The 12,691-nt window shown below is 39.2% G+C and overlaps 1 protein-coding gene and 1 long non-coding RNA gene across 2 annotated transcripts in view; one reads left to right on the top strand and one right to left on the bottom strand.

Annotated features, from left to right (window-relative positions):
* The window catches only part of CHIC1 (cysteine rich hydrophobic domain 1), a 72,544-nt gene extending 65,867 nt beyond the window's left edge, over positions 1–6,677 (bottom strand). Inside the window, exon 1 of the mRNA XM_049873329.1 lies at positions 6,249–6,677. Within this exon, the coding sequence (XP_049729286.1) occupies positions 6,249–6,508 (260 nt within the window). The 5' untranslated portion in view covers positions 6,509–6,677. The remainder of the gene's footprint in view (positions 1–6,248) is intronic.
* On the top strand, positions 6,580–11,831 carry LOC126069698 (uncharacterized). The gene is made up of 3 exons (XR_007516012.1): positions 6,580–6,609; positions 7,234–7,364; positions 11,549–11,831. It is a non-coding gene; the product is annotated as an uncharacterized LOC126069698 (long non-coding RNA).
* The last annotated feature ends 860 nt before the right edge of the window (positions 11,832–12,691 follow it).

The raw sequence follows: 12,691 nt of genomic DNA on the forward strand, positions 1-12,691 counted from the left end.
CTTCCTTTCCATTGCCACTGTCATGTTCATTCTCGTCTTTGCTCATGTGGTTCCTGTTGTTTCCTTTCTCTACTTTAAATCCTATCTATGCAGCCTTCAAGGAATAAGTCAAATTCTAATCCTCTCTGTGATACCTTGAATGCTCCACCTCGGGGATGCCCCCTTTCTCTGAATAAACAATCACTTCTAATCTATACTACACAATTCAACAGTTAATAATTTTTTTAATTTTTTGCTGCTCATCCATATCAATATCTTAATATCCTGATCATTCATATCAATATCTTAAAGTCAAATTTAAAAGTTAGCTTTGTAAGGCAAAGCCCATACTTTGTTTTCTCTGTATTCTTCACAGTGCTTAGCCCAGTGCTCAAGTTCTGAAGAAATAACTGCTATGTTCAGGTTACTAATTTTCTTCTCTAATACAAAAATTATTTTAGAAATGGTAAGGAAAACATCATTTTACTTAACATACTCCTCTATAGCATACAATATTCACTTAAAAAAGTATGAAGGAAGGCAAACTAGGCTCAATGCTATCTCATAATTTTGGCTAATGTACAGTAGCAATTCTGTTCTTTCCTACTAGGAATTTCTTTCCTTAACTGTCTTCTTTAGAGCCTCAACACATAAAAAGAATGCTAAACTCGAATAACCCTAAGTAAAACAGTTCACTTAATAGCTGCTAGGAAAATGTTGAAATGGTTGCTGCTGAATAAACACCACAGCAGTTTCATTAAAAAAACATTAAGTTAAGAACTCTGAGTCCACAAAGGTTATAAAAGCTCATCTACTCACTACGGATCACTGACAGACATTAGCCAAGATACGGGATTCTTCAGCATTAGACAAGCAGACACTTAGGAACTGCTCACATTGTCATTTTATCTTTACTAAATATAGAATCTAGTATGTATTTGAAGCTGACCAGGCTGGTGGTACTCAACGATTATATTTTATTTGTCAAGTATCTTCAATGCTCAAATTATAAAGAACATTTCCTTGGTGTATAGGAAATTGAGGAAAAGAAGGCTGGGTCCTCTTAGTTTTCTCCTCTTCTTCTTCCCCTCCCCAAACCCCTCCCTGTTTTTCATCTTTTGAAAATGGCTACAGATTAGCCTTTCAAAACCTCGCACAAATTAAAGTTCACGCACTTAGGCTGCTTAAGAAAGGATGCAGACTATACTAACAGATCAAAGTGTAGTAAGATTCTGCAAACAAGAACATTTCATTAGGACACTATGCACCTGTAGTAACACTGGCACTGAAGCATGCATATTGAATTCTATTTACTATACCAAGGAAAAGGCAAGTCTATGCCATGCAACTCAAAGGGATTTTTTAAAAAATTCTGTTAAATCTCTTCAGTCTTTCATATGGAAATAATCATGTCTCATCACATACACAATGGCAAGTTACCGTACCTTCATCATTCTCAAAGCCTACGAACCTTATATTCACCTTATATAAACACAAATTAAGAATGCATTACTGTAATTTCCCAGACAACTCTTTACAGGAGAAATATTCCACTCCCTGATTTGAGAAGTATTAACATTTGTAATGCTCTCTGAATTTTTGCAGAAATACACTGTTTGGCAAATTTGGCCCTCTTCTTCAATTCTATATCTAATAACTTCAGCTCTTTTATATTAATTTTAATGTGCCAATTTTACGAATTCCTAAGAACTGGTAACCTATCGTATCTGCTAACTTCTATACAGGCCTACTATCAAGGGTAAATATTTTAAATAATACAAAGAGTGTGATCATTGCTATAAATAAGAGAAAATCTCATGAGATGTAATTTTCTTCATATTTCAATACACTGGATCTAAATATCCCCTCAAAAAACAAGAAAAGTTATAGATACAAAGTTATATCACTCATATGTATAGTATTTCTGAAACACTTTCTATATTTCCAAAAGACATTTTATTATTTCTGTTTCTATAACCTAAAATTCATGGGAGTTAGTCATTTTTTTAATGTGGAAAAAGACCCCAAAATAACCATATGATCGTTGTCTCAGAAATGGAATCACAATTTGAATTCTTTAAGATATGTAGTATGGTTAGATTATTCAGCTTCTTAAGAAATTATTGTAATGAATTGCATGCTAAAATATTAATACCTTGTTAAAGAAACTAGAATGCCAAATATTAAGAGGATAGAAGTAGACAGGGGTACTCTGACATTTAGGGGCAAGCTTAACAAAGATTTCAGAGGTAAGGCCATGCTATACTCCTCATTGCTGAGACTGGTGATAATACTGAATCAGTATACATCTATGCTCAGAAACAAGTACTCTGCACAGCGTGATTCAACTAACTAGTACTTGTTGAGGACTTGTAATACAGCTTGCACTATGGTGGACACACTATTATTTGAGTAAACCAATAGTCATTAAACTTAGTTTTACTGAGTGTCTACTCCCTGCTAGGCACTGTGCTAGACCCTGATGATTCACAGGGAACCAGACACTGTTCCTGCCATTGAAGGTTACAATTTAGTAGGGGCAGAGAAAACTTGCAAGAGGTAGTGACATATGGACAATTGGGGCAGCGGGAGGTAGGTGCTAGCATTCTAGATGGAGGCCCCAGCTTGAGCAGATGCAAAGAAATAAGAAAAAGCATGCTATGAACAAAGAAATATAAGCAATAAGGGGAATGGCAATTGAGGATGATATGTAGACATGGTCCAGTTCATTGAGGGTTCCATATGTCATATTATGGACCTTAGACTCTATCCTGTAGGTGGAAGGAAAGCCACAGCATAATCTTTAGCAGAGAAGTGTTTTAGTTAGATCTGCACTTTCGGTGTCTCAATCTAGCAGCAGGCTGGAGGATAGACATGGGGGTGACAAGAACAGAGGCAGGATGACTAGCCAGGATGGTGAAAAGGGTCTGAATCAGGGAAGTGGTGGGATGGAGGAAAAGAAGAAATATTTAGGGTGGACATTGTTAATACTTGCTTAGCTGTGGGAAGTGAGTGGGGAAAAAGAAACCAAGAATGGGTTATGGGTAGAGGTACATTCAACTGAATTTGTAGACTACAGATGGAGAATACAGAAAAAAAGGAGGTTTTGTTTGTTTTTTGAGGGGTTGGGGTAGGAGTGTAAGGGGATAAAAGGTGGGGTGAATTCTGTTTTGAATAAGTTGAATTTAAGATGATGATGGACCATCAGGTGAAGAAGCCCAGCAGACAGCTAGGGGTGAAGAGGAAGTAGACATGGTGAATGTATCTTCTCTTTAGAAATCTGGAGGTGAAAGAAAGAAGAAAGATTAGATGTGGGTCAAGGAAGGTTAGTGTTTTGTTTTTAAAAAATGAGAGAGACTCTGAACATCTTTACATGATGAGCTAGCTGAGAGGCAAAGAGAGAGGTAATATTGGAGAGAGAGGGACTGCCTGATGGATTGAGATTGGGGAAGAGGCTGGAAGTGAAGGGCATGGGAGGCATAAGTGGAGTGGTGGGCTCTGGACAAGTAGAGAGATTCCTTAAGCTCTGAGGCTGGAGGAAGTAGGCACAGGAATTCAGACTTAATTAAGATCCAATGCAGGTTCTTTCAGAAGGAAAATGGCATGATTAAACTGTGTTTTAAGAAGATTAGTTTGGCTTAAGCATGGAGGAAGGATTGGAGTGGGGAGAGGCTGCAGACCATGGCAATAATTTAAGCAGGAGATGATGGAAATCCAAACTAGTATAGGAACAGAGAAAATGAACAATCTAAGTTACATTTCAAAAGGCATGATGACATAACCCTGGGATAAAGTTAGCATAGGGCAATTCAAGGAGAAGAAACAGTTAAAATGACTTTAAATATTAACCTGGGGGATTAAAATGGTGGTACCAGCGTCAGAAATGGGGCAACTGGAAAGCACAGCCAATGTGGAGATGGAAAAATGTTAGGGTTAAGATACACTGATTTGGGGTATGGCTCTGAAATTTTAAACTTTTAAAAGAAACAAAGTCCTCTACAGAATAGAAGGCTGTACAGAGAATGGAAAAAATTAAATGTTAGGTGAGAGTATTTCATTGAGATACGGCATATAGTTTAAGGCAACTCTAACACTCCCACCCCAAAAGAAAATTAAATAGAAATTAATATTTTAGACATCTCAGGATAAGATTAAATATTTTCTAAGAATTTTATTTTACCTGATAGTATGAAGGCTTTACTACCATAGGAAGACTAGCATCTGAGATCCAGTAAAACTTAATCTTAAACATGTAATCTTTTTTCATTCCCAGACATTATATATCAAATGTGTTTTCTAGGTGACAGAATGTGTACAGTACAACTAAATAAGTATACATTGGTCAGCTGGGTTCAGTCAATTAATACCAACAGTTACACTAGCACCGCTACTTCACACTCCTAATGCCAGAATTTTTAAACTGGGAGAGACTTTACACCTATCACAGGGGTCTGGCCTGGCAAGTGTCAGTGCTTTGCTTTTAATGAAGAAAATGGGTTCCTTAAGTACTTCACTATAGTTATGTGGAGAGTGGAATGGAACCACAAATAAGTTTCAGGGAACTTAAATTCTGTTTCCTTGCTCCTTCTCCATAGTCTGAATTTTAGAAAATAATAAAGGGTTTTAGAAGTGCTGGAGTATAAAATTATGAACTGGAATAAGAAACCTTTTTCTGCTCAGTCATGTGGAATAATCTACATGAAAGTAATCTCTGGTGCCAGAATCATAATTAGTTTGAGTAACAAACTGTCTCCCTAGTGACAAAAAGAATGGAAGTAAAGTAGCTCAGAAATTTGGCATCTGAAGTTGTAGGCTATCTGTAAAATTCTTGAACCAAGAAAAATTTTGTTAACATTGCCTAATCAAAAAGCAGGCCTAAATCCCCCCCTCCAGCCTTTCCACAATTTCAAAATCTTAGTTGATACACTTCACACAAAGATACAAAAGTACATTAGGATCCAATCTTCAACATGTAAAAATTAAAAGCTAACATAGTGAGGGGAGGTGGTGTATATTTACAATATACAACTTCATATAATATGAACTCAATTGAAAGGGGTAGGTGAACCATTAACGAAATTAGAGGCAGCATGACTTGATAGGAAAAAAAGGCCTATTTTGAAAATGCAGTAAAAGATAACATGGATGAGAGGATAAACGTAACACAATACTCAGACTTCCAAGTATTTTACAGTCCAAGCACATAAAAACTGATGACGCACCTTTGAAAGCCCAGAGAATTATTCAAAAAAAAATTGCTTTGCAATTGTTATGATGTCCCTCTCCCTTTTATTTTCTCAAATATGATCCAAGATTTCGATTAAAAAAAAAACACCCTGGATAAGTTTTCAAGAAATATTCTTCAGCTCACAGGGTTGCTGAGTAATACTTATTATAATATAGGGTTGCTATGAGTCGGAATCGAGTCGACAGCAGTGGGTTTGGGTTTTTTTTTGTTGTTTATTTATTAAATGATTGCATATTTAATATTTCTGCCTACAAAATCCATTCCAGCTATTTTAGGATTATCTGAGAACTGGGAAGGCCTTAGAAACCATCTACCCCAAACCCCTCATGTACAGATGGAGTAATCAAGGTCCAGAAATGAGAAGTAACCTGACCAAGGTGACAGAAACAGTAAGAAGCAATGCTGGGACTAGCATTCAAGATACCTGACTCCCCATCCATTGCTTTCTTCTTTCCATAGATGCTTCTCAAATTGAACCTCTAATGATGTGATATTTAAGGAACGTCAGAGTGAGGAGTGATCAAGATAAAGGATTATTGTATTCATTAGTATAAGGATTAGATAGGAAGAATGGATGGACGAATAAGGGTGGATATACTATTATTCACAAGTATATCATTTTTCAATTTTGAAGAACAAAAGCCTATGTCTTGTCACATGTCACAGCAGTCACCGTGTTCCACTAGACACCAATCTTAGCAGCACAGAACCCACTGGTACCTCCTGCAGTTTAAAGATCATTCACTTGGAAGGATACATAGAAGAAAGGAGATTGACCCCTACTCCAATTCCACTGGCTCCCAAACCCCTAACTTCCCTGCCCTACACTCACTCTGGTGGTGCATCAACTTACAGTTACCTCACTTCGTTTCCACCTATCACCCCCCCCCCCCGGTTTAACCATTTAGACTATGCGTCCTTTGCTAACTGTACGCCTCAGTCTGCCCTCCCCCACTTCACAGGCCCCTCTAACGCCTGCAAATCTCAGCCTTTTCGAACCCCACAGCCCTCTCTCGCTTACACAGTGATGTGGCCGGCGCCGCGAACCAATACAGGGTCTGGGGCATATCTTCGCAGATGCTCCTCGCTCACTACCCGAGGTGGGGGCGGCGCCTCCTCCTCCTCTTCTTCCTCCTCCTCCTCATCTTCCTCGTCGTCGTCGGGCCCAGATACCGACGACGACGACGGCGACGACGACGACGTTGCCGCTTCTTCCTCCTCCTCCTCCTCCAGTTCCGAGATGGTGTCGAACTCCGCCATGTTGGGCAGCAGGATGCTCATCACGTGACCTCGCGATCGCCGCCACCCTCACGGAAAACAGTTTGAACCTGCTGAGGTACTGGAAGAGGAGGGGGAACAAAATGAAGGGAAAGAGGAGCGGGGTAAGAACAGGATTTGAGGAGACGCGCCTGCGTGTTGGGGGAGAAGGTGCAGGAGGGGGACAGTTGGAGGCGGGGGCACTGGGAGAAAGGAGCAAATTCAGTGTACGCTTGCGCGGCTCCAAGGGAGGGGGGCGTTGAAGGTGGACTCCAGGGAATTATCGAAGTCCGGTTTGCGGGTGCTGCTCTTAATACTGCTCTTTGGGCTTCTGGACCTGTATCGTGGGGACTATCTTAAGGTTTTATTTCCTACTGATTAATGCTGGGTATTATTACCCTAGTGCAGGCGGCTGAAGGAAAGTATAGCCTGTAAAAGTGAGATTATAATTTTACCCAATATATATCAAGTTATATAGCAATCCCTCACTTTTGTTACTGAAGAGGAAGCTTTCTATTACTACTTCTATGTAATATTTATGGAGGATTTACTGTCAGAGACTGTGCTTAGTGTTCTGTGTGCATGTCTCGTTATGTACCACGACGATCTCATTTTACAAATGGAAAACTTAGATGCAGAGAGGATAAGTGTTTGTCCAAGGTCATGGCACTACCAAATGGCAGACCTCGTTTTAAACTCGGACTGTTTCTTGAAAGATGAATCAGAATATGCATGTTTGATTTTTAAAGGTTTTTTGAAGGGAATGGAGATGGAGGGAGCATCCCAAACCATGGAAACATCAATTAACATCCATTTTCCAGACACCAGCTAGACTCCTTCACATACTCAATCTCGGTAAACCCTTAAACAATCCTGTGAGGTATGCGTCAATTATCTGTTTTATGGATGAAAAAATTGAGTCTCAGAAAGTTTAAGTAATTTATTCAGGTATACGATGGCCTTTTGCCTCAAATTTTCTATTTCAAATAGTCTATCCTTTCTTTTCTACACTCACTGAAATGTAGAGATCACATATTTTTGGTTTCCAAATAACATCACAAAACGTTTTCATACTTGGCAGCAGCACAAAAATCTGTGTCATAATTTAGGGATCATTGAGACAGGAAAGTAAAACAGCTGCTCAATAACAGTACAAATAGTGTAATCCAGGTATTCTAATACGAGCTTCACTGCTCTTTCCGTTGCACTACAGCTGCATTCCAATCAGATGGTGAGCCTGGGGAGACAGGATGAGGATTACATTAGCAATGTAACAGTATAAAGTATTTTGGGTGTATGAGGGAGGAAGAAACTGGTTCTCTTATGTTGAAACCACCACCATTATCAAGAAGTTCGGGTTTAAAAACACAAAATAATAAATGTTGGAGAGGTTGTGGAGAGACTGGAACACTACTTATACACTGCTGGTGGGAATGTAAAATGGTACAGCCACTTTGGAAATTGATTTGGTGCCTCCTTAAAAAAAGCTAGAAATAGAAGTACCGTATGATCCAGCAATCCCACTTCTTGGAATATATCCTAGAGAAATAAGAGCCATCACACAAATATATGTGTACACACCCATGTTCATTGCAGCACTGTTCACAATAGCAAAAAGATGGAAACAACCTAGGTGGCCATCAACGGACAAATGGATAAACAAATTATGGTATAGTCATACAATGGAATACTACAAAACGATAAAGAACAACAATGAACCTGCAAAACATCTCATAACATGGATGAATCTGGAAGGCATTATGCTGAGTGAAATTCGTTGCAAAAGGACAAATATTGTGTGAGACCACTATTATAAGAACTCAAGAAAAGGTTGAAACACAGAAGAAAACATTCTTTGATGGTTATGAGGGTGGGGAGGGAGGGGGAGGGGTATTCACTAACAGGATAGTAGACAAGAATATCTTAGGTGAAGGGAAGGACAGCACACAATACAAGGGAAGTCAGCACAACTGGACTAAACAAAAAGCTAAGAAGTTCCCTCAACACAACCAAACACTTCAATGGACAAAGTAGCAGGGGTGGGGTTCTGGGGACCATGGTTTCAGGGGGCATCTAGGTCAATTGGCATAACAAAGTTTATTAAGAAAATGTTCTGCATCCCACTTTGGTGAGTGGCATCTGAGGTCTTAAAACCTAGCAAGCAGCCATCTAAGATGCATCAATTGGTCCCAATTCACCTGGAGCAAAGGAGAATGAAGAACACCAAAGACACAGGGAAAATATGAGCCCAAGAGACAAACAGGGCCAAATAAATCAGACACTCCATTAGCCTGAGACCAGAAGAACTAGACGGTGCCCGGTTACCACCAATGACTGACCTGACAGGGAACACAACAGAGAGTCCCTGACGGAGCATGAGGAAAGTAGAGTGCAGAACTCAAATTCTAGTAAAAAGACCAGGCTTAATAGTCTGACTTGGAGGTACCCCAGAAGACATGGCCCCTAGACTTTCTGTTAACCCAGAACTAAAACCATTCCTGAAGCCAACTCTTCAGACAAAGAATAGACTGGGCTATAAAACATAAAATAAGACTGGTGAAGAGTGTGCTTCTTAGTTTTAGTAGGTACACAAAACTAAATGGCAGCTCCTGTCCGGAGGCAAGATGAGAAGGCAGAAAAAGGATAGGAGCTGATTGAATGGACATGGGAATTCCGTCATGGAAAGGGTGAGTGTGCTGTCATATTATAGGAATAGCAACTATGGTCACATAACAATATATGTGTAAGTTTTTGTATGAAGCAACTAACTTGAGCTGTAAACTTTCACCTAAAGCACAATTAGAAAAAAAAAAGCTACAGCTACTAACCAAAAGTTGGCAGTTCAAATCTGCCAGGCACTCCTTGGAAACCCTATGGGGCTGTTCTACTCCGTCCTTAGTAAGATTACAGTAAAAACACAAGGAATACTAGCACTGTAGTAATTATACATGGTAACCAAACCAAACCAAACCCAGTGCCGTCAAGTCGATTCCGACTCATAGCGACCCTATAGGACAGAGTAGAACTGCTCCATAGAGTTTCCAAGGAGTGCCTGGCGGATTTGAACTGCCGACCCTTTGGTTAGCAGCGGTAGCACTTAACCACTACGCCACCAGGGTTTCCATGGTCACTTTAATTAAATAAAAAGGCTTCATTTACAAAGAAAAAAAAAGTTTCGGTTATTTAAGTGAAAAAAAATTCTCTTTGTATTCAAAAGCTTGATTATTTGGAGACTTTAAACGCAAGTTGTAACACTATCAATAAGCAACAAAACTAGCTTTTTGTAGTATAAAAAAGAAAAAAACTAAATCCATTGCTGTCAAGTGGATTCCAACTCAAAGCGGCCCTATACCACAGAGTAGAAGTGTCCTACGGGGTTTTCAAGGAGTGACTGGTAGATTCGAACCACTGACCTTTTTGGTTAGCAGCTGAGCTCTTAAGTACTGTGTCACCAGGGCTCCTTTTGTAGTATAGAGAACTTTTATCTACTAGCCAGAAATTATGATAAATGATGGAAATATTAAAATATTTCATAATAGCCTTCTGGCAAAACATATAATTTTTATTCTCTTTGGTGTTAATAAATAAGATGCCATGTGCCAATTAAGGGATTGACAGACCTTTGACTTAAGTTTAAATTCAGTATTCTGCACCAGTTCTTTTCTTTAAAGAAGCAAAAAAAAAGATGACTCTAAAAATTTTTCAGACATATTATCCATAAAGGTCTACTAAGTCAATACCTAGAGGACATTATTTCATTTATTATTACTTAAATAGTAACTTCTTTTCACCACTCAAGCTTGGGCTATTTGAAAGAGAGAAAGGAAAAGGAGTAGGAAGTGACCTTGGAACAAGCACAGATGAGATATTAGAACCATAATAAAAGTGAAGAAATGATGGCTGTGGTGTAGGGAGGAAGGAAAGGGAGGGGGAAATTTCACTGTCAATATGGAAAGAGGCCCCTGTCAAAAAACAAAGCAGTTCAGGAAAGTGTTGTGCTTGGAGAAACTTACAAGGAGAGTCAAACTTGCACATCTATTTTCCTGCATATACATCGTGCTGAAAAGGCATATTTGATTCCAGAGGTAATTTGTTTTACTGAACCATAGGGGAATTGAGCAAGCCAAACAAAATGCAATTTTGTTTATCCATTGTCAGTAAACATGAGAAGCATCAGAGTTTCTAAACAATGCTTTAGCAACCGTTGAGAATAGTAAAGCTAGGCATTGATGGAGAAGAAAGCAGGCCTTGTAACATTCTGTCTGATTTGCTAATCAGGGGACAGGGTAATTCACCCATCTGATGTATGGGGACCCTGAGGCATGAGGTAACAGGTTTAATGATCTGAGACGTTTTCAACCCTCAAACAGCTGAAAAGAACTGTAACTAAAAAAAAAAAAAATAGTTTTCTTTGTTTATTAAAGCATACAATTAAATGATTTTAATAAATTTACAGAGTTGTGAAACTATCACCACAAAGTAATTTTAAAACATTTCCGTCACCCCCAAAATAAACTTCCTGCCCCTTTGTAGTCACTCTCCATTCTCGCCCCCAGCCCCAGGCAACCATTGCTCTCTTTTATGTTTCTATAGATTTTTTTTCAGGGCATTTCAAATAAATTAGATCATACAATATGTGGTCTTTTGTATCTAGCTTCTTTCACTTAGCATAATGATTTTGAGGTTTGTCCACATTATAGCATTATGCACACTTCATTATTTTAATCATTGAATACAGTACTATTCCATTGTAGGGACATATCACATGTCATTTACCGATTCACCAGCTGATGGACTTTTGAGTTGTTCTTATCTTTCGGATGTTATGAATAATGCTGTCATGAACATTCACATATGTGCCTTTGTGCGGCCATACGTTTTCATTTTTCCTGGGTAGATACCTTAAGTGGAGTTGATGGGTCATATGATAGTCTATGTTGAACTTACTAGGAAGCTGCCAAGCTGTTTTCCATAGTGGCTCCATCAGTATGATGGAATGTATGCAGGTTCCATTTTCTCCATATCCTTGCCAACACTTGTTATTGTCTGTCTTTTTTATTATAGCTATTATTGTGAGGAAAACCCTGGTGGTGTAGTGGTTAAGTGCTACGGCTGCGAAACAAAGAGTCGGCAGTTCAAATTCACCAGGCGCTCCGTGGAAACCCTATGGGGCGGTTCTACTCTGTCCTAGAGGGTCGCTATGAGTCGGAATCGGCTCGACGGCACTGGGTTTGGTTTATTATTGTGAGTACGAAGTGGTATCACATTGTGGTATTATTTTGCATTTCCCTGATGACTACTGATGTTGAGCATCTTTTCATGAGCTTGTTGTCCACTTGTATCTTCTTTGGTGAAATATCTATTTAAATGTTTTGACTCATTTTTTAAAAATGAAACTCTTTTTAGATAGAGATTCACAAGTGGTTGTAAGAAATAATACAGAGAGATGCTGTGTATCCTTTACCCAGTATCCCTCAACAGTAACATCTTGCATAATTATAGTACACTATCAGCCCCTCCTTGGAAACCCTATGGGGCAGTTCTACTCTGTCCTTTAGGGTCGAGATGAATCAGAATCAACTCAACAGCAATGGGTTTGGTTTGGTTTTTGGTACCTCTCATGGAGTGAATTGTGTCCCCCCAAAATATCTGTCAACTTGGCTAGGTCATGATTCCCTTGTATGATTGTGTGATTGTCTACCATTTCATCTTCTGCTGTGATTTCCCCATGTGTTGTAAATCCTATCACTAGGATGTAATAAGATGAATTAGTGGTAGTTATATTGATGAGGTCTACAAGATTAGATACTGTCTTTAGCCAATCTCTTTTGAGATATAAAAGAGAGAAGTGAGCAGAGAGACATGGGGACTTCATACCACCAAGAAAGCAGCGCTGGGAGCAAAGCACATCCTTTGGACCTGAGGTTCCTCTGCTGAGATGCTTTCAGACCAAGGGAAGACTGATGCATCACAAGGACCTTCCTTCAGAGCTGACAGAGAGAGAAAACCTTCCCCTGGAGCTGGCACCGATAACTCGGACTTCTAGCCTACTGGACTGTGAGACAATAAACTTCTCTTTGTTAAAGCCATCCACTGGTGATATTTCTGGTATAGCAGGACTAGATGACTAAAACGGTATCCCTATAGGGTCGCTATGAGTTGGAATCAACTTGACGGCAACAGGTTTGCTTGTTTGTTTGTTTGGTT

Source organism: Elephas maximus, chromosome X (assembly GCF_024166365.1).
Source record: "Elephas maximus indicus isolate mEleMax1 chromosome X, mEleMax1 primary haplotype, whole genome shotgun sequence".
In the NCBI taxonomy this organism is placed as follows: domain Eukaryota; kingdom Metazoa; phylum Chordata; class Mammalia; order Proboscidea; family Elephantidae; genus Elephas; species Elephas maximus.